This window comes from Liolophura sinensis, chromosome 4, assembly GCF_032854445.1.
Source record: "Liolophura sinensis isolate JHLJ2023 chromosome 4, CUHK_Ljap_v2, whole genome shotgun sequence".
NCBI classification, from domain to species: domain Eukaryota; kingdom Metazoa; phylum Mollusca; class Polyplacophora; order Chitonida; family Chitonidae; genus Liolophura; species Liolophura sinensis.
This window is the reverse complement of record NC_088298.1, coordinates 22626293-22652356: the sequence shown is the minus strand read 5'-3', so window position 1 is coordinate 22652356 and position 26064 is coordinate 22626293. Positions and strand designations below refer to the sequence as shown.

At 39.2% G+C, this 26064-nt stretch overlaps 2 protein-coding genes across 2 annotated transcripts in view; one reads left to right on the top strand and one right to left on the bottom strand.

The window, feature by feature from the left end:
- LOC135464565 (probable Bax inhibitor 1) overlaps positions 1–17126 on the top strand; it is an 89119-nt gene extending 71993 nt beyond the window's left edge. Inside the window, exons 3-10 of the mRNA XM_064741991.1 lie at positions 6302–6410; positions 9150–9270; positions 10926–10974; positions 11878–11975; positions 13143–13222; positions 13959–14059; positions 14352–14421; positions 14981–17126. Coding sequence (XP_064598061.1) covers positions 6302–6410; positions 9150–9270; positions 10926–10974; positions 11878–11975; positions 13143–13222; positions 13959–14059; positions 14352–14421; positions 14981–15010 — 658 coding nt within the window. The 3' untranslated portion in view covers positions 15011–17126. The remainder of the gene's footprint in view (positions 1–6301; positions 6411–9149; positions 9271–10925; positions 10975–11877; positions 11976–13142; positions 13223–13958; positions 14060–14351; positions 14422–14980) is intronic.
- A 2868-nt stretch (positions 17127–19994) lies between these two features.
- LOC135464527 (inositol oxygenase-like) lies at positions 19995–23712 on the bottom strand. Its single transcript, XM_064741952.1, has 2 exons — positions 23325–23712; positions 19995–20512 (listed from the first exon to the last, which is right to left on the bottom strand). Exons 1-2 carry the CDS (start codon positions 23710–23712, stop codon positions 20031–20033), a joined length of 870 nt encoding a protein of 289 aa, XP_064598022.1. The 3' UTR covers positions 19995–20030.
- Positions 23713–26064: the final 2352 nt, after the last annotated feature.

The window sequence follows — 26064 nt, the reverse complement described above, 5'->3', positions numbered from 1 at the left end:
CAAACATACATACCTGTGCCTAATTATTCCTCTGTCCATACCTGACGATGTTAAACCCCAAACATACATACCTGTGCCTAATTATTCCTCTGTCCATTTCTGACGATGTTAAACCCCAAACATACATACCTGTACCTAATTATTCCTCTGTCCATACCTGACGATGTTAAACCCCAAACATACATACCTGTACCTAATTATTCCTCTGTCCATACCTGACGATGTTAAACCCCAAACATACATACCTGTACCTAATTATTCCTCTGTCCATACCTGACGATGTTAAACCCCAAACATACATACCTGTACCTAATTATTCTTCTGCCCATACCTGACGATGTTAAACCCCAAACATACATACCTGTACTTAATTATTCCTCTGTCCATACCTGACGATGTTAAACCCCACACTTACATACCTGTACCTAATTATTCCTCTGTCCATTTCTGACGATGTTAAACCCCAAACATACATACCTGTACCTAATTATTCCTCTGTCCATACCTGACGATGTTAAACCCCAAACATACATACCTGTACTTAATTATTCCTCTGTCCATACCTGACGATGTTAAACCCCAAACATACATACCTGTACCTAATTATTCCTCTGTCCATTTCTGACGATGTTAAACCCCAAACATACATACATGTACCTGTACCTAATTATTCCTCTGTCCATACCTGACGTTGTTAAACCCCAAACATACATACCTGTACCTAATTATTCCTCTGTCCATACCTGACGTTGTTAAACCCCAAACATACATACCTGTACCTAATTATTCCTCTGTCCATTTCTGACGATGTTAAACCCCAAACATACATACCTGTACCTAATTATTCCTCTGTCCATACCTGACGATGTTAAACCCCAAACATACATACCTGTCCTTAATTATTCCTCTGTCCATACCTTACGATGTTAAACCCCAAACATACATACCTGTACCTAATTATTCCTCTGTCCATTTCTGACAATGTTGAACCCCAAACATACATACCTGTGCCTAATTATTCCTCTGTCCATTTCTGACGATGTTAAACCCCAAACATACATACCTGTACCTAATTATTCCTCTGTCCATACCTGACGATGTTAAACCCCAAACATACATACAAGTACCTGTACCTGATTATTCCTCTGTCCATACCTGACGTTGTTAAACCCCAAACATACATACCTGTACCTAATTATTCCTCTGTCCATTTCTGACGATGTTAAACCCCAAACATACATACATGTACCTGTACCCAATTATTCCTCTGTCCATACCTGACGTTGTTAAACCCCAAACATACATACCTGTACCTAATTATTCCTCTGTCCATACCTGATGTTGTTGAACCCCAAACATACATACCTGTACCTAATTATTCCTCTGTCCATTTCTGACGATGTTAAACCCCAAACATACATACCTGCACCTAATTATTCCTCTGTCCATACCTGACGATGTTAAACCCCAAACATACATACCTGTACTTAATTATTCCTCTGTCCATACCTGACGATGTTAAACCCCAAACATACATACCTGTACTTAATTATTCCTCTGTCCATTCCTGACGATGTTAAACCCCAAACATACATACCTGTACCTAATTATTCCTCTGTCCATTCCTGACGATGTTAAACCCCAAACATACATACCTGTACTTAATTATTCCTCTGTCCATACCTGACGATGTTAAACCCCACACTTACATACCTGTACCTAATTATTCCTCTGTCCATTTCTGACGATGTTAAACCCCAAACATACATACCTGTACCTAATTATTCCTCTGTCCATACCTGACGATGTTAAACCCCAAACATACATACCTGTACTTAATTATTCCTCTGTCCATACCTGACGATGTTAAACCCCAAACATACATACCTGTACCTAATTATTCCTCTGTCCATACCTTACGATGTTATACCCCAAACATACATACCTGTACCTAATTATTCCTCTGTCCATACCTGACGATGTTAAACCCCAAACATACATACCTGTACCTAATTATTCCTCTGTCTATACCTGACGATGTTAAACCCCAAACATACATACCTGTACTTAATTATTCCTCTGTCCATACCTGACGATGTTAAACCCCAAACTTACATACCTGTACCTAATTATTCCTCTGTCCATTTCTGACGATGTTAAACCCCAAACATACATACCTGTACTTAATTATTCCTCTGTCCATACCTGACGATGTTAAACCCCAAACATACATACCTGTACTTAATTATTCCTCTGTCCATACCTGACGATGTTAAACCCCAAACATACATACCTGTACTTAATTATTCCTCTGTCCATACCTGACGATGTTAAACCCCAAACATACATACCTGTACTTAATTATTCCTCTGTCCATACCTGACGATGTTAAACCCCAAACTTACATACCTGTACCTAATTATTCCTCTGTCCATACCTGACGTTGTTAAACCCCAAACTTACATACCTGTACCTAATTATTCCTCTGTCCATACCTGACGATGTTAAACCGCAAACATACATACCTGTACTTAATTATTCCTCTGTCCATTCCTGACGATGTTAAACCCCAAACATACATACCTGTACTTAATTATTCCTCTGTCCATACCTGACGATGTTAAACCCCAAACATACATACATGTACCTGTACCTAATTATTCCTCTGTCCATTTCTGACGATGTTAAACCCCAAACATACATACCTGTACTTAATTATTCCTCTGTCCATACCTGACGATGTTAAACCCCAAACATACATACCTGTACTTAATTATTCCTCTGTCCATACCTGACGATGTTAAACCCCAAACATACATACCTGTACTTAATTATTCCTCTGTCCATACCTGACGATCTTAAACCCCAAACATACATACTCTGTACCTACTTATTCCTCTGTCCATACCTGACGATGTTAAACCCCAAACATACATACCTGTACCTAATTATTCTTCTGTCCATACCTGACGATGTTAAACCCCAAACATACATACCTGTACTTAATTATTCCTCTGTCCATACCTGACGATGTTAAACCCCACACTTACATACCTGTACCTAATTATTCCTCTGTCCATTTCTGACGATGTTAAACCCCAAACATTCATACCTGTACCTAATTATTCCTCTGTCCATACCTGACGATGTTAAACCCCAAACATACATACCTGTACTTAATTATTCCTCTGTCCATACCTGACGATGTTAAACCCCAAACATACATACCTGTACTTAATTATTCCTCTGTCCATTCCTGACGATGTTAAACCCCAAACATACATACCTGTACCTAATTATTCCTCTGTCCATTCCTGACGATGTTAAACCCCAAACATACATACCTGTACTTAATTATTCCTCTGTCCATACCTGACGATGTTAAACCCCACACTTACATACCTGTACTTAATTATTCCTCTGTCCATTTCTGACGATGTTAAACCCCAAACATACATACCTGTACCTAATTATTCCTCTGTCCATACCTGACGATGTTAAACCCCAAACATACATACCTGTACTTAATTATTCCTCTGTCCATACCTGACGATGTTAAACCCCAAACATACATACCTGTACCTAATTATTCCTCTGTCCATACCTTACGATGTTATACCCCAAACATACATACCTGTACCTAATTATTCCTCTGTCCATACCTGACGATGTTAAACCCCAAACATACATACCTGTACCTAATTATTCCTCTGTCCATACCTGACGATGTTAAACCCCAAACATACATACCTGTACTTAATTATTCCTCTGTCCATACCTGACGATGTTAAACCCCAAACTTACATACCTGTACCTAATTATTCCTCTGTCCATTTCTGACGATGTTAAACCCCAAACATACATACCTGTACTTAATTATTCCTCTGTCCATACCTGACGATGTTAAACCCCAAACATACATACCTGTACTTAATTATTCCTCTGTCCATACCTGACGATGTTAAACCCCAAACATACATACATGTACCTGTACCTAATTATTCCTCTGTCCATTTCTGACGATGTTAAACCCCAAACATACATACCTGTACCTAATTATTCCTCTGTCCATACCTGACGATGTTAAACCCCAAACATACATACCTGTACTTAATTATTCCTCTGTCCATACCTGACGATGTTAAACCCCAAACATACATACCTGTACTTAATTATTCCTCTGTCCATACCTGACGATCTTAAACCCCAAACATACATACCTGTACCTACTTATTCCTCTGTCCATACTCGACGATGTTAAACCCCAAACATACATACTTGTACTTAATTATTCCTCTGTCCATTCCTGACGATGTTAAACCCCAAACATACATACCTGTCCTTAATTATTCCTCTGTCCATTCCTGACGATGTTAAACCCCAAACATACATACCTGTACCTAATTATTCCTCTGTCCATACTTGACGATGTTAAACCCCAAACATACATACCTGTACCCAATTATTCCTCTGTCCATACCTGACGATGTTAAACCCCAAACATACATACATGTACCTGTACCTAATTATTCCTCTGTCCATACCTGACGTTGTTAAACCCCAAACATACATACCTGTACTTAATTATTCCTCTGTCCATTTCTGACGATGTTAAACCCCAAACATACATACCTGTACCTGTACCTAATTATTCCTCTGTCCATACCTGACGATGTTAAACCCCAAACATACATACCTGTACCTAATTATTCCTCTGTCCATACCTGACGATGTTAAACCCCAAACATACATACATGTACCTGTACCTAATTATTCCTCTGTCCATACCTGACGATGTTAAACCCCAAACATACATACCTGTACCTAATTATTCCTCTGTCCATTTCTGACGATGTTAAACCCCAAACATACATACCTGTACCTGTACCTAATTATTCCTCTGTCCATACCTGACGATGTTAAACCCCAAACATACATACCTGTACCTAATTATTCCTCTGTCCATACCTGACGTTGTTAAACCCCAAACATACATACCTGTACCTAATTATTCCTCTGTCCATTTCTGACGATGTTAAACCCCAAACATACATACCTGTACCTAATTATTCCTCTGTTGTTACCTGACAATGTTAAACCCCAAACATACATACCTGTACCTAATTATTCCTCTGTCCATACCTGACGATGTTAAACCCCAAACATACATACCTGTACCTAATTATTCCTCTGTCCATTTCTGACGATGTTAAACCCCAAACATACATACCTGTACCTGTACCTAATTATTCCTCTGTCCATACCTGACGATGTTAAACCCCAAACATACATACCTGTACCTAATTATTCCTCTGTCCATACCTGACGTTGTTAAACCCCAAACATACATACCTGTACCTAATTATTCCTCTGTCCATTTCTGACGATGTTAAACCCCAAACATACATACCTGTACCTAATTATTCCTCTGTCGTTACATGTCGATGTTAAATCTCAATCATACATTCCAGCACATACATTCTATCCATACCTGCAAAAATGTCACATTATAAATGCAATTGCCAGTAATGGATACTGAGATGAAATACACGAATCACCATGTTAAACCTGTACTATTAAATGCTGTAGACAGTAGCTACATGGTGTAATGCTCACTTTTTAGTAGTAATATACCCTAGTTACAGTTGACTTATGAGTATTATATACCGCCCAGATAAATAAACGACAAAGTTGTAACTGGTTTTTGATTGTGTTTGTCACTCATTAAAGGTGGAGAAAACATAATGAAGTTTAGATGAAAGAGTGCAAAAAGTTAGTTGTAAATGTGGTCTTTAATGTTTTTTGTTGGCTCTTGAAAATAATTATTGTATGGTGAGTATTTTGGACCACCTTTTGCTGTATATAGTCTTTGTGTAATAATGTTATACATGTGGATGTGACACATTTTAGTAGATATATTTGCACTAGAATTTGTTCTTTTCAGCTAACAAATGTGTTCAACCTGGATTTTGGTCATCTTTATATTTTTAGCATATTCATAAATATTATCAGAATTCAGATTAAGTGAATGTGTTTGAATGTAAACAAAAAATTTACATTCACATAAATTTATTGGACGTGCATCACATCCTTATTTAGAACATAATTATGCAAAGACTATATAAAGAAGAAATAGAAAGAAAAATAATGAAAGACCATATTTTCAAGTTTGTGCTGTTTCATCTGATTGTGGCATCAGTTTTATGTTTTCCCCTCCTGTAACGGACTTAGTCTCCAGTCTCAGCTGTATGAACTGGTATACATACATACTGAAATGTTTTTTATGACTGTGTCTTTGCAGAGAGAAGCGTGTGCAGGACCACCTGAAGAATGTCTACACCTGCCTGTTCATAGCCATGTTTGCGGCTGCCGGGGGATCCTTCCTCCATCTGTACCTCAGGTTTATGCTGGTTAGTATATACATGTATAATACGTGTCGCTGGACCTTTACAAGCTCACACAGTTTAACAGCCATGAGCCCCTCTTTCACAACGCTTTGTAAAATAATTTTACATAAGCTTTCTCGAAAATCCTGTCATCTATTTATGATAGAGGAATTAAGTTTGGTCAAAAGTGTGGCCAGTGGCTTGCTGCAGCTGACCGGTGGATCTGAGGGACCATGCAGTGAGATCAAGTGTTTGAATCTGGTATAGCTGCGGCTGACAGGTGGGGTCTGTGAGACCATACAGTGAGATGTAGCTTTTGAGTCAAAGTCTCGCTGGTATAGCTGCGGCTGACAGGTGGGGTCTGTGAGGCCATGCAGTGAGATGGAGCGTTTGGGTCGAAGTCTCGCGGGTATAGCTGCGGCTGACAGGTGGGGTCTGTGAGACCATGCAGTGAGATGGAGCGTTTGAGTCAAAGTCTCGCTGGTATAGCTGCAGCTGACAGGTGGGGTCTGTGAGACCATGCAGTGAGATGGAGCGTTTGAGTCAAAGTCTTGCTGGTATAGCTGCGGCTGACAGGTGGGGTCTGTGAGACCATGCAGTGAGATGGAGCGTTTGAGTCAAAGTCTCGCTGGTATAACTGCGGCTGACAGGTGGGGTCTGTGAGACCATGCAGTGAGATGGAGCGTTTGGGTCAAGGTCTCGCTGGTATAGCTGCAGCTGACAGGTGGGGTCTGTGAGGCCATGCAGTGAGATGGAGCGTTTGGGTCGAAGTCTCGCTGGTATAGCTGCGGCTGACAGGTGGGGTCTGTGAGACCATGCAGTGAGATGGAGCATTTGAGTCAAAGTCTCGCTGGTATAGCTGCAGCTGACAGGTGGGGTCTGTGAGACCATGCAGTGAGATGGAGCGTTTGGGTCAAGGTCTTGCTGGTATAGCTGCGGCTTCAGAGCAGAGGGTTTGTCAGGTTCGTGACGAAGGTCGTTTATTTGAACTTGGGTAGCTCCACCTGTGAACCTGAATGTCATTACATACGTGCCAAATTGCAATGAGTATTTTTTTTTTTTTTTTTTTTTTTTTTGATTGGTGTTTTACTCAAGAATATTTCACTTATACGATGGCGGCCAGCATTATGGTGGGTGGAAACCGGGCAGAGCCCGGGGGAAACCCACCACCATCCACAGGCTGCTGACAGACCTTCCCGCTTACAGCCGGAGAGGAGAGGAAATAAATACTTTAATAAGTAAATATGTAACCTCTCTCCCTCATCACCTGATTAAACTGAAATATATGTAACCAAAAAATATATAATTAAACATAGAACATTTGTGTAAAGGACAATGAAAACAACAGTTCTATATATATTCTAAGAAAAATTTCAGTGGAGGGCAGAATGAAGAAAATACCAAGATTCTTATTTTTCACCTTTGGGTGAAATTCTTGTGAAGTTAACACAGTCTGCTCATGCACAGCATACATGTAACTGACACCATCATGTCTGGTGTCTCCCGCATGATACTTCAGTGGCAGCAGAAATTTGGCGGCATGGACTCGACCTGCCACAAGAGTACACGCAGCTAATGACTCCTTATTGACTGAAAAATTATTAAGTACAACTTACATACATATGTTATTGACAACAATAATGGTCATTAAAGCCCACCTTTAGTTCACTAAATAACAAACGCATGCATCCAATTCAGAGATCGCCGTGTTAGTGGTATAAGCATTGCCATTAGCCTGTTAGTATCTATAACACAGGTACCCACCATCACTGCTGATATTTATTTGTTTATTTGATTGGAGTTTTACGCTATGCTTAACGGTTATTTAATGAATACGAGCCGATGTGGAGGAATGCTAGTTTTGCCGGGCGCCGAAGCAGTGACGAGCATTCAAGCTCACGGTTCATCCTGCAGACGTACAACGATTCATAATCTGCGCACATTTAGTCAACAATAAATTCATTATACACCAAACATCAATCAATTCAACTATGAGAGCAAACTTTATTCACCAAAAAGGGCTCAAAAAATGTTAGATAATAAAACTCATATTTATTATTATGAATTGTGCAAGAATATTAATACAGAGGGAAAATTTATTGTGTCATCCGATGATCCAAAACATATTGGACATTATCACCACAACATTATAAGCTAGTCATACCTGTTGATAGTTTACCTGTACATGTATGGTATCTTGTATGTTCCATTTGTTTCAGCCCAGCTGATGTTGTCACTGTTCTGTTTCAGTCCAGCTGATGTTACTTTTCTGTTTCAGCCCAGCTGAGGTTGTTACTTTTCAGTTTCAGCACAGCTGAGGTTGTTACTTTTCAGTTTCAGCCCAGTTGACAATGTTACTTTTTAATTTCAGCCCAGCTGACGTTGTTACTTTTCAGTTTCAGCCCAGCTGAGGTTGTCACTTTTTACTTTCAGCCCAGCTGACGTTGTCACTTTTTAGTTTCAGCCATTACTTTTTAGTATCAGTCCAGCTGACGTTGTTACTTTTTAGTTTCAGCCCAGCTGACGTTGTTACTTTTTAATTTCAGCCCAGCTGACGTTGTTACTTTTCAGTTTCAGCCCAGCTTAGGTTGTTACTTTTCAGTTTCAGCCCAGCTGACATTGTTAATTTTTAGTTTCAGCCCAGCTGACATTGTTACTTTTCTGTTTCAGCCTAACTGACGTCGTTACTTTTCATTTTCAGCCCAGCTGACATTGTTATTTTTTAGTTTCAGCCCAGCTGACATTGTTACTTTTCTGTTTCAGCCCAGCTTGATAACAGTGATTGGGAGCATCGGGCTCATGCTATGGCTGGCTGCCACCCCCCACACCAAACAAAACTTCACTAAGAGGATGGCCATTCTGGGAGGCTTTGCCACACTGACAGGTGAGTCCATGTGACAAACAGGTGTATCAACAAGGCCATGTATATTGAGCTTAACAGATTTTAGTTTGTTTCAGCTGGTTTTATTAAAGTAAAGCGTACTACATACATGTATTCGCCTGTTTCCTGGTTTCAACACAGTCTCCACAATGTGGCTAAAATAGAGCCAGTGTCACGTTAAACCTTAATAGAAAACAATACATTTATACAGTCTATAGCTTAAATGAAAGAGCTACACTCAAAGTGAAATGAAATATTTAAATTTTCTGTCAGCAGGGCGTGTTATTTGAGTATTTAATAGTTTAACATCGAAGGCTTAGAAGTCTCCTTTACACCACCATTTGAACAGATTACATACGTCATTGTGCTTAGCTTTGCCCAGTAGCTCTCCATAACATGGCATTCCAGACACATTTTGGCAGCCTACAGTCATGCATGTAGGCACAATGTGGTCATCTAGTACATCTCAAACTCTTCCTTTTTAGAGCTGGCTTTCACAGACCTTAAAATCCACGATTATCACGATATACATACATATTTAGCTAAGAATGGAAAAGCATGTTAACCATATGGTAAGAGTAAAACCTAAAGCACCTTGATGTCACTATGAATATTCAAGAGGAGGAAAGGGGGCGTTTGATTGGACAAGCCTAAAACATGGCAGGTTTATCAATGTAACTCAACTTGGTAGATTTTGTAGAAAATGTCGATGTTTAAAACCATTCTTCTCTCTTGCAATAACTTTAAAAAAATCTAAAAAAAATATAATTCTGCACAGTTTGTATAGTTCTTTCATTTAAGGTATAGTTTGTGTAATTGTGTTCTTTTCTTTCAATCATTCATACATGCATCCGTTCATTCCTTCCTTCTCTTTAATAAGCGTATGCAATAACCTGACACCATTATGATGAGTTATCTCCCCTTTATGTGCATGGCGGTTAGTAATCATATTAAAGCAAACTGTGAGTGAAGTATATAAACCATTGTTTGATTTGTTTATTCCTCGTTTGTTTTCCACATAGAGTTTTAATGTTTGTTGGATACATAGATACACAGATGACAATGTGTCACAACTCACATTTGTCCATTTACGCGGTTGACATGGTAACCAGATAGCCATTTTCCTGATAGGTAGATATGATTTCGTGTCAGGGCTATAACTCCAACAGTTTTCCACATAGAGTTTTATTTTGGTTTTTGTGTCCGGGCAACACCTCCTCTGATTTCCACACAGAGTTTTAATTTTTGGTGGATACATATATACACGGATGACGATGTATCACAACTTACATTTGTCCATTTTCACAGTTTTTATGGTAACCAGGTAGCCATTTTCTTTATATATACTAGATAAATAGAAATGATTTTGTGTGTGGGGCTACAACTCCAACTGTTCTCCCATATGAGGTTTGGATTTGAGCTGAACACCTTTGTCCTCTTGCAATGAAAATTCCCCTCAGGGGTTATACTCACACAGTGCTTCTGACGTTGTTTTGTACATTTCAGACAAATGCATTTGTTAAGGCTTATGTTATGTTCACCTGAACTCTTGTTAAGTTAATTGTATCATAAATTACATTGGAGATCTACATGGTAAAATAGAAGAATAAATAAAATGGAAGTTAAAAATAATCAGTGCTGTTGTTGTATATCTTCAGGTATGTCCCTGGGCCCTCTGATGGACTATGTGATCAGGCTGGACCCAAGGTATGTCACGTCATACCCGAGGGAATGTTCTTCTTTTGTATTAGTGTAGTTCGCTTTTCTCCTAACATGAACACACGTTCTGGTATATGTACTGATACTGTTATTGTGGTGCATCATTCATGGTATGAATGGCTGTGTATGGATGTTTACTTCGTTAATACACCATTCTGCTGATGAAACGTTGCATCGTTTAACGCTGGGGGTTCTCAGTTACGTTACAACATCGTGGTGATGTGATGTCATCACTGTACTGATGTGATGTCATCACTGTACTACATTAACAGGTAAATCTGCCTTTTAATGCAGGCCAGTGTCTGCTGTAATAAAAAATTCTCCCCAAACATGACTATAATTACTTGACTTACTGTGCAAATCCTGTAAAAAAAAAAATTTCAGGTAATAAATACATCAGAGATGGATAATATTAATTATAGTTGTATGTATCAGCCCAGGTTAAGGTGTATTGGGTTAAGGTGCCCCACCATTCCGTCAGGCAGAAAGGGCCATAACCACAACGCTATAATGTCAGGACTCCAAAGCTCCATATTGTGCAGGCTTGATCTTGTGATCATATTCTCTCATTCCCTGTAACAGACATTATGAATTACACTACATTTACATTCATAATAATGAAAATTCATGAAAAGTTATGAATTTTTCATTTTTAAATTTTGGCAACCCAGGATGTATCTATTCCCTAGCTAGAACTCTTGTTCCAAACCATTGTACTGAGGTGTTAAAGACTTCTGAAGTTTTTCTTATGAACAGTCAAAGAATTTAACCCAAGTCCATAGTCTGGCTTATGAAGTCACTCAAAGACAGCAGTGTGGTATGTACGCGTGTTGTGGAATTGTTTTTCTGGTTAGTGACATTTACCGTAATGCTGGTATTGTACTATTTCAGTATCATCCCCACAGCCTTCATGGGCACGTGTGTCATCTTCGGCAGCTTCTCTCTGGCGGCACTTTTCTGTCGCAGCAGAACTTTCCTCTACCTGGGTGGTAAGTACATTGCTGATAGATTGAGAGCAGACTGTACAAGCTAAATTGGCAATCATGAAATTTCTGTTTGTACACCATTTCTTATCTCGTCGTCATATGAGTGAAAAATTGTTGAGCATGACGTTAAACCCCAAGCACTCAATTATTCATTTACACTACTTCTTATGGTGTTAGTAGTTTTCAAAAAGAATGCTCAGGCATATGGGATAATTCAGATTTTCTAAGTCTCGTTGGTCATGTGACCTGAATGGCTGAGAGCAGTGGGGACCTGTCAAACCCCCGGCAGCAGGACCTTGACGTCATTCCTTTTTTCACTATAGAAATTGATACATTGTAACGGTGTAGATGTTACGCTATGATTCATTCTTGACGTAACAATGACTCAAGGTCCTTCATATTAGCGCCACGTCACGGGATTAAAAAATATGCCATCTCCCCCATTGATGACGCTCATGTGGCCGTTTGTCATAGCCTAAGACCACTTGTCTTCCCCAAGTATGGTGTGCATATTTGACAGTCACTTGTGGGAATGTCAGGAGTCCGTGTGAAACATGCCAGAGGTCACTGGTTTATCCTGTACCCTCCAGTTTCCTCCACTCATAAAACTGACTGATGTGCCATACCCTAATTTTCTCCAACTTTTTCAACTGCCTCTGCAACCAAGTTTTTTAGATTGTGAGAGAAATAATTAGAACAGTTTTATGAAGCGTATATTTTTAATGAAATAGACAAATCATTTTAGCATCATTTTCAGAATAATTGTGTGCTTACATTCCGCTGAAAAAGTGCTTTAGTGGTTGAAAAGGTTGAAGATTTACCGGAAGTGAAAAAGTTTTAGCATAGCGTTCAACAACAAAGAAATAGGAAAAGATATAGAATAATTAAAGTAACCCAACAGGAAATTCACTTGACACATCAGTCAGGTAATATGGATCAGTCCTTGCATGTGGCTTGATTGAAAACTCCACGTTTACTTTGACTAAGCCACCCTCTCTGGCTGAGTTAGCATATGGGTTCTCCTAGAGGACGAGACCTATTTGGCTGCAGGCTTGAATCAGGAAGGGGAATTTGACTATGAAGTCTAATTTAAGTCTGAGAGACCTTTGTGGGCTTGGGCCCCTGTCTTAATACAGTCAATCAATCACACAGCTGTGTTCTGTCTTTCAGGTGCCTTGATGTCTGGAATGATGTGGCTGTTTTTCCTGTCTCTGCTCAACATCTTCTTGGGATCACAGCTCATCTTTGATGTAAATATATTACTCACCAGAGTTTGGGGTCTGCGTGGCCGAGGTGGTCAGCACACCAGCATGGTGCAATGACCCAGGACTCCATCACCAAGGTGGTTGTTGTGAGTTCACGTCCAGCTCATGCTGGTTTCCTCTCCGGCCATTTGCCAGTAACCTGTGGATGGCCATAAATGCTGTATTTGTTTGGTGTGTAAAAATGCAATTTCAGAAGCTTTCAAACGATACTTTTTATGTCAACACTTTTTGATAAGAAAGTATTCAGACTTCACAAAACAGGCGTTTAATAGAGGGATTTTGCCGTTATTAGTTCATTATTAGCAAATTATAAGGCCTCTGATTAACATATCCTAATACAACTGAAATACTGAAGTCACATTTTGGCATTTCTTATGGTAGAAATCTTGGATTGTCTGGCTTGATAGAAAGATGGGACTACATGTAGATACCCAAAGTTGTGATTTTGAGTCTCATTCAGTATGTTATCTGACCTATAGTGATAGGAATGTAGTGTCAGAAATTAAATCTGCTATGAAGGGAAAAGTAAACCTTATTAAGAGCAATTCAGTGTTGAAAATCTGGAGACTGGTCAACCTCTTTAATCACTGTTGTGTATATGATATACCTTCGGTTTTATTTAGTCGTACCAATGACCATGTTACATACATATCAATTAAACCTACAGTAAACAAATTTGCACTGTTTGACTAATGCTTGAATTTGTTTGGTTATTGATCAGGTGACCTTGTACCTTGGCCTGCTCATCTTCTGTGGCTTTGTGCTCTTTGACACTCAGCTGATCGTGGAGAAATGCCGTAACGGTGACGATGACTTCATCTGGTAAGGGTTTGGGTTCAAACCTAGGCTTGGCTGAGGAATTTAATTTGTAAATTCTTCCAGTTGGCTGATTTCAGACTTGTTTGGTCAAAATTTGAGTAACAATAAGCTACTGATTTCTTCAGAACATGTGACTTGGGGTGAATGTAAATTAGAGATAGGTTAAGGTGTTTTCAGACTTTTCTTGAGAAATTTAAGACTTTTTTTTCTGGCCATCAGTTGTCATGCCTGATACATTGTGTACAGGTATGTTATCCTGGATGCAAAATTACTCTGATTATCTCCCTTTGCACAGGCACTCTGTGGACCTTTTCCTGGACTTCATCAATCTATTCCGCAAACTTCTCATCATCCTCTCCAGCAAGGTAGGCTTCATCTTCAAATTAAAATACTGGGAGCAGGCTGTGTTTAAGGTGTTTTCTTTTCAGTCTATAGGGCGTACAAGATGCGAGTTCAAACCTGGCCCACGACAACAAATTTTAGATTCTCGTGGGGCATTGGTGGCATTAAGCCGTTGGTGATATTGATTTTTTGAAGACTTCCCCTAGCATGAACATATGTCTGATGATAGGCTGTTTAGTACCGTCCTTCAAAATAGTTGAATATGTTTTCTTTGAATTTTTTCCACCAGGCTGTGGTTTTCCATGGGCTCTGTTTGGTTCCCTCCCACCATAATGCTGCATGCCATTGTATAAATGAAAGATTCTTCAATACAGCAATCAAAGAGACCAATCAAATCATTAATGGTGAGGCATTTTAATACCTTCTGCCAAAAGTTGCCTTGCCCTGAGCACTAATATCTCCGGTTCAACTCCAGCTCTTGCACATTTGTCAACAGCTTTACGTCAGGATTTTAATGTGATTTCTCTTTTTTTTTTCGTGTACATGTATATCATAGTCTCCCTTCTCTTTGTTCTTTTTCAGGAAGAAAAAAAGAGGAGCAACAGAAACTGAACATTGATTCAAGAAAATTTAGTTTGATTTGCAAAACACCACAAATTTGTGTTAAACAGATTTCTTTTGATTTCTTTTCCTGCCGTTTTTTTTGTTTTTTTTTTTGTTTTTTGACTAGTGGAGTAAATTTCAAGTTCTACAAACTTCCACAGAAAAGCACATTCATATTACTCAACTTAAATTTAATAACCTAACTGAAACGTTTATTTTACTAACATTTGTGGATATATATATATGATTTGAACAGAAGCCTGTTTTGGGGATTATAGTGAGAATATTGCTATGCAAAAAATCATTTCTCAAACTGGTAAACAGCGTAATATTCCTGTATTTTTCATCTGTCTGAATGAGTGGGGACATGTCCATGTGCTTTAGCTTTTACAGCCTAAAACACTGATTTTAATATCAGAAAGAAAATGGCCAACTTGAAAGTGATTGTGTGTACTCACTTGCCATGCACAGAAAAGAAACCAAATTTTGGCCTGATGCCATCAGATGTTTTGTTGCTTTTGTGATCAGCCATGTTCTCTTATTTCATATGTAGATGATGTAGTACACATTGTTGAATGTTTATTCTGCAATTAAATGTTTGGTTGCATTGGTAAAGTTGTAATTGTTTTGAAAAAGAATTCAGGCTGACATGTAGACTGACTGTCGTACCTTTAGAAGAGTTGCCCCTATTGAAAGGTGTCATGAAAAGTTAAGGATTACTTGTACAAGGACATACCTGAGCTATGAAAGTGGCTAAGGCAAAAATAGTTGAAGTGAAGAAGAAACAAAGAAGTTTGAAGTTTGAGAGATATGTATGTTCTTGACATAGAATCCCTTTGAGTATTCCTTCTGTTTATTCAGTGCATATTAAGCTGCTCTTAGAACTCGAAGTCACTCATGTTTTGTATTTTTTTTTTTTTTTTTGTACCGGAGTACAATGAAAGAGAACCTGAAAGCAGCAAATGTCTCTGGTAGAAACATCAGTTAACGTTTTTGGCTGTGTTTCTTATGGAGTGATTGTATGGGAGAGTGATCCTGTTTTGCTGAATTTAAATCCGTCTCTTTGTACAACTGCTACCTGTATAGGGGTATGTGGCTGTGAAGTCAGTATTCAGTCAATGCTTTCAGGGATTTGGGTTTTTAACGGAACATAATGAACAGGACACCTAGATTAGTACAGGAGCTGGATAATGTTCCATGGTTAGAGAGGACTTTTAGATTAATTCTCTGCTCAGTCTGAACACTTTGAGCCTTAAACATGTTCTGCTACAGTCTTGAACACATCCAGCTGTAGTCTTAAACATGTCCTGCTGTAGTTCTAAACATGTTCTGCTATAGTTCTAAACACGCTCTGTTACATGTGAATTTGTACTGGTGTTGGTTCTTGTAGACAACATTGTGTTGCTTTCTGTTGGTTCTTTCATAGCTTACCAGGTATTTGTGTGTGTAATTAGAAACAGATATCTCTATTGTATATGGTTAATACAGCCTTCATGTTAATCTTTACGCAGTACTCTGCATGTATTGTAAGCATAGTAACAGATGTACCCAAAACAAGGCCCTCTTTTAGAGCACTTTAAAAATGAACGAAACCTAATTTTTTTATAATCAAAATTATACAAGAAACATTTTAGTCTGTAATTTGTGAAATGAATCCAGTGGTGTTTTTTTTTGTTTTGTTTTTTTTCTTTATTATTATTTTTGTGTTTTTTTTTTAAACATAATAGTTTAATAACTAAGCAGTAGATTTATAGCTAACCAAACCAGTCTTTTGTTTATGGATTGTAAACAAATTAAACTTGGTAAATTTGGTGTTAACAGCTTAACTTCAGCCAAGCATCCTTATCATTATTCATCTACATCAACGCCACCTGGTGGTCTGATGGTAAAGGTGCATAACTCTGATGCTCATTCTAATCATCTTACTGGGAAAAGAACGGCTGATATTTTGTATTTGGAAAACTAATTGTAGATTTTGGTAACTTGGTGTAAGTATTTTGTTACTCCAGACTAATACTTGTTAAATTTTAATATCACAACACTAAGAAATTCTCTTTATAGTGAAACAGCCGATTATATGTTTACAATAAAACAGAAAAAAAGTACAAGTTGTTTTGTTGTTTTCAGCCAATGTGTTATATGGTTGTGGTTGTGTTTAGAAGGTTTTCATCGTCAGTTTACCTCAGGTAGGGATGTATTCTAACAATCCATGTTAATATGCTTAAAAACGTCTCTGCTTGTTCTGGCTAACATGATTACCAATTTTAAAATCTGAAGATACTGCCCAAAACACCTTGGGTGTCTGGCATCTATGGGGCAGACACTCTGATTAGAGAAACTTTGCTGTGTATGTACCTCACGCCCTTTGGGGTAGGGTAGGGGCAACCTGGCCAGTGCGGCGCAATAACCCAGGAGCCTCTTACCAATGCGGTGGCTGAGAGTTCAAGTCCAGCTTATGATGACTTCATGATGGTCTGCAGGATGGCCTGCAGCCTGTGGATGGCTGTGGGTTTTCCCTGGGCTCTGCCCGGTTTCCTTCCACATAATGCTGGCCGCCGTCGTATATGCCAAATATTCTTGAGTACGGGGTAAAACACCGCACGGGATCAAACAAATGCATAAATATATATCAGCGAGACCATTTGTTGGAATCCACTTTTGCCTGGTGCGGTTTTAACTTAGGGATACACAGATCAAAACTCCAGCTCTCGCAGTTTTAGTGGAGATAGGTTTGTCAAGTACATGTGGAAGGTCGGTGGACAATTCCGAGCATTCTGGTACTGTCTACACACAAACCTGGCAGCTGGCGTAGAAGTGAAAGAACCGCGAGTACAACCTGTAACACACCCTCCTGCAGAGGCTTATTTACCAACCCGTCTACTACCTCTGCCGAAAGAGCTCAGAAGTCTTACACATGCAGAGGATTGCTCAACACAATCCAGAATGGCCAATGGAAACGACCGTGCCATCGTAAGCTGTAACATCTTAAAAGTTACTCTGAATGAACGAAGCAGGAAGGCGAATAATTGCCAAATTTTACCACATTCGTTGATGGAGATCGGGTTTTAAGTTTTCGGACTATTTAGTATACATTTGTAATCGCTGACGCCAGGTATTGTTGAAGCAGATTTATTTCGTTGCAAATGCGAGACTCGGTAGTCGACAATCTGCCTCTGTGTATGTTATGTGAATATTGACGAAGACACGCATCGCTTTGCTCGCTGGGAGAGCTCATTGTCTGATAAAAATTACGTCACTTGGGTTCGTATCGAAAAACTAGGTGTTTCTCGGGCAGAGAATATAGCATCGATAGAGTCTAATGGTCTGTCGTGAATAGAATACGTTAACACTGTGGTGACTGTCAACAGCACCAGTGCACAAATAATGAACTATGTAATTAAGCATGTCTGTGTCAGCTTTAACAGGTGTAAAACTTTCACTCTTGTATATATGCAAGACTGTTTCTTTTTAAGCTGTATATCAAACTAAACTTGTTAGGTAGGTAAGCAACGACTTCTTTAGTTAGACGAAGCCCAAATTAATTTGGGAAACTGTGTAAAGCTTTTTCTATAAGTGTTACTGGCGTAAGCCCTTTCACTTGTACGAATAAAACCATGCTTTGTTTAGTCAGAAAACTGTGTAAAACCTTGTTCACAAGTGCTACACCCTTGTACGAGTCCTCTCCCATGGACGAATAAAGCCGTGGTTTGAATAGTTAGAAAACTGCAAAACCTTTTGCATAATCACTACCGGCGTAAACCCTTTCCCCTGTACGTACAAAACCGCGTCTAGTGTATAGATATTATCCAAAAGCTTTTCCACAAATGCTACCGGCGCAACTCCTTTCACTTCTACTATTGCGGCCATGCCTTAGAAAAACGCAGTGAAGTTAGAAAACTGTGTAAAAACTTTTTCTACAAATGTTACTGGCGTAACCCCCTTTCCCTTGTATAAATAAAGCCGCGTCTTGTTTGGTTAGAAAACTTAGTAAAACCTTTTCTACAAATGTTACTTGCGTAACCCCTTTCCCTTGTATAAATAAAGCCGCGTCTTGTTTGGTAAGAAAACTTAGTAAAACCTTTCCTACAAGTGTTACTGGTGTAACCCCTGTCCCTTGTATGAATAAAACCGCGTCTTGTTAAGTATGATCCTTTGCAGGCCCAAACACTTCTCCCTTTTACGAACAAAACTGCATCTTGTAGAAAACGAGTTATGTGGTGTGTATTGGTAACAGATACAAATACATTATATAAGTCGAGAGTAAAAAGCTGATAAACAGGTCAAAATGTTTATTGTATCTGTCACATCTTTATTACAGTAAACACGTTTATATGTTTATCTCCATTTACTGCTAATTAATATAAGCACAGTGTAGATTTTCAGTAAAGACAAATAGTTCAGCAAACATTTGTAAAAATCCGATAAACATGTAAAAGTGTTTAAACCATGTTTAGCTTACTATTCGTGTTTACTGAAAACATCCATCACATCTACTGTAGTATACGTAGGCCTGCCTCTTTAATTTCTAAACAAGTGAACTCAGTTGGTTAGCGCGCTAGCGCATCGTAATGACCCAGGAGCCAATGCGGTAGCTGTGAGTTCAAGTCCAGCTTATGCTGGCTTCCTCTCCGGCTGTACGTGGGAAAGTCTTGCAGCAACCTGCGGATGGTCGTGGGTTACTCCTGGGTTCTGTCCGGTTTCCACCCACCATAATGCTGGCCGCCGTCGTATAAGTGAAATACTCTTGAGTACGGCGTAAAACACCAATGGAATAAATAAATAAATCAAATTTATGAATAAACACCAGCATGCGTTTATATCAGTTAGACGTGCTTATAAACGAATCGTTTATTACGAATGTGTGTACACTGACTTTAATAAGCTCCAGGTCTAATGTACAGTATTCACATAATCTGACATGAGGATTATCGCCATCGCCATCAATCGTCCACTGTCAATCTCAAAAAATATAAAACTATAGACCTTTATTACCATGGTGAATTCAAAAACTGTATGGCTGTGCCAGTGTTCAAAACCTGAGTTTCCCCGGCAGATATTTATCTATGAGTCCCTGATAGTACGGAGTTAGTTCGTCCAAATCGGGTATATTGGGACTTTTAGTGTACAGATCAAATTTGTTAAACTCCAAAACCCAGCTCAGCATTTCCCTGTCTTTGTTGTTACACAGGTAGTCGTATGCACCGGAAGTGTGCCAGGGGTAAAATGAGTGAAATCGAACGATGTAGTAGGCCTCTTCCGGAAGGTAGCATGTGTTCTGCCGCATCACGTGATACAGGTATGCGTCATGTCCCCACGTCATCGTGACGTCAGAGAGTCCACAGTTTTCCTCGTAAATTCCAAGTTTTGTGTTTAACGTGTCATTGTCCAAGTCCGGATTCCCGGCGAAACTTTCCCTCCCGAAAACTATAGCGTCTGAAGGGGCACACCCCACGGGGTAGGAGTCCCCTACCACGGCCCACTGAGGCTCTCCCCACAAAACCATAATCTTACCTGCAGTAGAACACAAAAGAACATTTATGATAACATTTTGCAGACTATAAAGAAAACACGAGTCTACATGGTTTGGTAGCGTGCATCAATTACACTCAAAAAACAAAATCTGTTAATTTTAGCAGAAAATCTGTTGTCCGAGTGATGCTAGTATGTATTCTGTTATTTCTGTTAAATATAACACATATTCCATTAATTCAACATAAACATTACATTAGATACACAGAATAAGATGCTGAACGTGACAGAATATTGTGTTATAATAACAGACTATATTCCAACAGCACTCAGACAACTGACTTTCTGTTAAAATTAATAGATTAGTTTTTTGAGTGTAAGGAATCAAATATCAAGATTAGAAAGCCTAACTGTTTGTCTTTGAAATGATTTCTATCTGAAATATCGCATTTCAAACTTTGTCAATTCGCACACATTGAGAAAATTTTGAGGCCAGTCACCTCTATAAACCAAGAACGCAGCTATTTCCGCTTACGTCACCCGGACAATGGTTTGTCTTTTAATCATGTATGTATGGGATACGAATGTATTCCGGTTGCTTGAACATGGCACATCCGATGGTCTCAAAAGAATTCCAGATTATCAGAAAAAGTGTCTTTGATTGGGTGGCACGGACCTAAACGGGCACTGACAGATACTCTCCTCGAATACATGTAACTCATGTTATAGTGTTTGTTGTCTTCTATTAAATGTATGCGGATGCATTGGGTTTCCCCCGGACTCTGCTCGGTTTCCTCCCACCATAATGCTACCAACGTTCATAGCTACACTTGAACATAGCCAGAAAAATCACTACACCTTGATAGTAAGTTACCCGTCAAATACAGTTCACATAAAAGGATCACCCAAAGTGTAAGGGGTCGATGCTACAGCCAATACTGCGAGTTTCATAAAAACCTTGTATAACCTTTTCCGAAAAGTTGCTGATAGAATGACAGACATTTTGGCGATGGTGAAGAAACTTTTGAAATATTTAAAAGATGGACTGGAAGCAGATCCGGATCTAGACAAGCACCAAAATTACATGGACTAGTATTTGTGACAGGGCAAAAGTGTTCACACAGTTTCATCAAAATATTTTGCGTGCATAATATTTACAACTTCTCTCTAGGGTGAAGAATAGTATAAAATTTCCAGGATACGAATCCAAACCACCATCAAATTGAAACGGAATTGTACATGTATCCATGTGCAACGGTGCACAAGGTTTCGTCAGTACTGTTGCACAGTTTACTTTGAAGTTGGTAAAAGACATTTGACAATAGTGAACAATCGACAAATATTCTGGACTCGGCTCAGATCAGCGCAAAAAATTTACTTGACTGATGCTTGGACCAAGATCAAGCTAATCCCCAAATATCGCTCAAACCCGTCGATATCGTTTTCCGACAGAACACACCACAGAAAGGCTAACAGACAAACAAATACCGAGCGTAACCTGTTCATGCGTATAACTAATAAACAGATATGTAGATAAATAAACTAACGAAGGTTTTCATAACCAAATACTTGCTGACCAATCATGAAATGAATGTCAAACTAATCTGTCGCCATCTTTGTTACGAATACACTTGTCTTCCGCTCACTCAATGAGATCCTATCCCATTTCCGGACAGTGGATTCATTGCATTCTTTTGTTTCAGTCGTTCCAAGGAAATGGTCACACGAAACTGTCGGCGGTGCTCTCTTGTGTGGTCCTACATAAAGTTGGCTCCCACCAATATAACGCACATTTAGGTCACACTAAGGGAAAGTTCGCAAGTACTATAGCAAAGGTTGGTCCTTAACCCAGGGCACTTCGGTGTCCTTTGCCCGTAAAATGGACCACCATCGCATAAAAGTGAAAAATTCTGTAGCGTGTGGCGTTCAACAAGAATCAACTAAATATGTTGAATCCCATTCGACATAATGCGAGTACTTGAGTCTTGCTTCATAAAGCTATCCACGAATACGTTCGTTGTAACCACTATGGTAACACACTCAAAAAAGTCATCTAAAAAAAAACAAAACAGAAAGTCTGTTGTCTGAGTGATTCTAGAAAATACTCCGTTATTGTCACTGTTAAGCGAATTAAATACAACACATACATTCTATTAATTCAACATAAAGATTCCAGTCGACTAACAGAAAAGTGTGTTGAATGTAACTCAGTATTATGTTATGATAACAGAATCCATTCTAGTATCACTCCGACAACAAACTTTCTGTTAAAATTAACAGATAATTTTTTTTCAGAGCACATGTTAAAACATATAGGGTCAGTCGCAAACAACTAAATCTGTGACAGTTTTATTGAAAGGGACTGAGCCCCTCACCAAAGCGATCGCTGACAGTTCAAGTTCTGCTCATCCTTGTTTCATCTCCAGCCGTACGTGGGAAGGTCTCTCAGCAGCCTGCGAATGGTCGTGAGTTTTAATCGCACGTTGCCCAGTTTTCTTCCACCTTTTGTGTTATTAGTTGCTATTACAAATGGCATCATGTAGAAGGCATTTAATCTTTGGGTAGTGACTCAGCATGGCCCCTCAGCATGACCCCTGAGCATGACCCCTCGCCATGACCCCGTCATTATCTGATAATAATACGTGTATATATGCGGGTAGGCCTCCTCATCCTTCCATTCTTTGATAAGCTTTAAAACTTACCGAAATGCAATACCAACTATTCAGAATTTAAAAGACAGGATTGTAAAACCTTTATTTTCATGTCTCAATTTCAGCCAATACAGATATATATCATATCTGGTAAATATGTCACCACTGTTAATACCCAAAATGAATGTAAAAATATTACCCACCAATATCGTGTATGAGTCCCGTCAGTTGTAGCCAGTCTTTGTCCGGATGCTCTCTCCGGATGCCTTCAGCTGTCTGGAAGGCGTGAATTCCATCTGATACATCTGCGTCCGGATCGCTTTCATCCATCAGACTGTTCAGAGCTTCCAACGCTTCCATGACGGTCATCCGGGCGTGGTTCAGTTGGCACCATTCCTGTTTCTTCTCCGTGGCGAATTTCAGCGTTTGTTTCTGGTGCATGTGCCTGTAACTCCTGATCACGTGGTCTGGTGTGACGCCCATGGCAAAGTTTCGAAAATCTTCTGTATTCTTATACTCCGGTCGGTATTCAGATAAATCAAAGAGGGAAACCCTGCCCGAGCGATGCCGAAAGATGTCGTCAACTGACATGCTGTCTCCTATGTGCTCAGTCAAACGTCTCAGTCCGTGTACTTACTACCAAACTGTCCAAGGTTTCTTATTACCCGTATACACAGCATCAAACGTCTCCGGCCATTCTGTTGGTATCAAACCGTATATATGCGGCAGGATTTAGACTGGGAAGTGGACATGCAATAGAAACGTCTCCTTTATTTAGTTGCTTATGCAAATACTCGTACCACGTGTATAAGAACTTCACCTATAAACAGCGCAGGTTGACCAATAAATTCACAGATAATACTGATAGTCTTGAGTGTTACAAGTGTTAGAGATACAATTGTATTACGGCATGCCAGTCGATATTTGCTCGAGACTTAGTCGATAATAATCCTATGACAGCACGAATTCCCAACGATATTTCGACAAGATTCCACTTGCACACATCGACTGCTGTTTAATTCGACTGCTGTTTAACGCCATACTCAAGAATGTTTCACTTTTACAAATTACAGTTCAACAATGATAGCGATACATTTATCACTTTAAACATGTACACATATAGTAGCTGCATGTATACCTAATTCTACTTAAGCCATAGTTGCTTGCCATAGTTGCTTGGCAGGTGCCCGAAGACAAACAATAAAAACCCCAACTGAGGTAAATTGACGAAAGGCCGTATTTCGTCGGCTACGCGTGACGACTTTGAACAGTTAGAGTAAAGCCTTAACTGAGGTAAACTGACAATAGACAGTATTTCACCAGTGACGTGTGACTACTTTTAACAATTAGAGTAAAACACTAACTGAGGTAGATTGACGAAAGTCAGTATTTCACAGGCTACGTGTTACTACTATGAGCAGTTAGAGTAAAACCCTGACTGAGGTAAATTGCCGAGGGACAATATTTCACCGGTGACATGTGACTACTTTTAACAATTACAGTAAAACCCTAACTGAGGTAGATTGACGAAAGTCCGTATTTCACCGGTTACGTGTGACTACTTTGAAGAGTTTGAATAAAAACCTAACTAAGGTAAATTAACGAGAGGCCGTATTTCACAGGCTGTGACCATTTGCCAGCTATCACACTGTCTTCGCTGCTCTGGTTTAACGCTCTATGGTATAGAGTCTTTTATAATATTTGACAGTGCCTAATCATTACGGTACTTAACCATCAATACTTCCAATATAGCGTTAATCCTATAATTATTCGGTATTCTGAACTCCTGACCTTTCCGGGAAGAGGTGAAATAGGGGTGATCATTACTATCAAACCACGCGTGATAACAGTATCCAGAAAGTCACGATAACGGAATAACCGTCTATGATATGGTATTTGTACTTGAGACCCTCACCTCATTTCTCTATCCAAGAAATACCAATGCTGATCAGTTGGCAAACCAGGTTTAAACATTGCTAATCCCTGATACAATTTTGTAAAATGGTGTCGTGATTCACCGGAAGTTTTTGAAATGGTGTTTCACGTCTGTAAATTCGTGTTTTGTTGCACTACAGTTTTGTGATATGGTGTCATGCTGAATCTCAAGTCTATCAATAAGTTTGGTTACAAATTTATATTTATTTATGTATTTTACTGAGGTTTTACGCCGTACTCAGGAATATTTCACTTATACGGCGGCGGCTAGCATTATGGTGGGAGGAAACCCCACGACCATCCGCAGGTTGCTGGAAGACCTTCCTTGGCACGACCGAAGAGGAAGCAAGGCTGAGATGGACGAACTCACAGCGGCCGCATTGGTGAAAGGCCCAGGGGTCATTATGCCGCGGTGACATGCTAATCACCTGGGCCACGGAGGCCCCCTGAAATTTAACAAAATGATCTCTTATTGTAATAGTTTATGAAACGTGCATTGTTACAATACCAGTTTTGGAAATGATATCGTGACAAACTACAAGTTTATGAAATGTGTCTTGTTACAATACCAGTTTGTGAAATGATATCGTGACCAACTACAAGTTTATGAAGTGTCTTGTTACAATACTAGTTTGAGAAATGATATATTGACAAACTGCAAGTTTATGAAATGTGTCTTGTTACAATACCAGTTTGTGAAATGATATCGTGACACATTACAAGTTTATGGAATGTGTCTTGTTACAATACCAGTTTGTGAAATGATAGTGTATAAAATTTTATCGAATGGTGTCACAACAAATTTGTGACATGATGTGTTACAATAGAAATTTGGGAAATGTTGTGGTGTAACCTACTACCAATGTTGTCCTCTTGCACTATCATTTTGTGACATTCCATGGACTAACAATGTCAGTTTTCTTTGTTAGTCTTTTCTCATAGCTGATTACTCATTTTGATTGTCTTTCATCCTGTTATATGGGGTATTTGCACAGCTGTTTTGCATTC

Bases quoted from the DNA above. Each gene is read 5' to 3' on its own strand.
- LOC135464527 (XM_064741952.1), bottom strand. From the start codon at position 23,712: ATGTCAGTTGACGACATCTTTCGGCATCGCTCGGGCAGGGTTTCCCTC. The intron at 20,513-23,324 runs GTGGGTAATATT...GTTCTACTGCAG, and splicing joins GGGACTCATACACGATATTG to GTAAGATTATGGTTTTGTGG.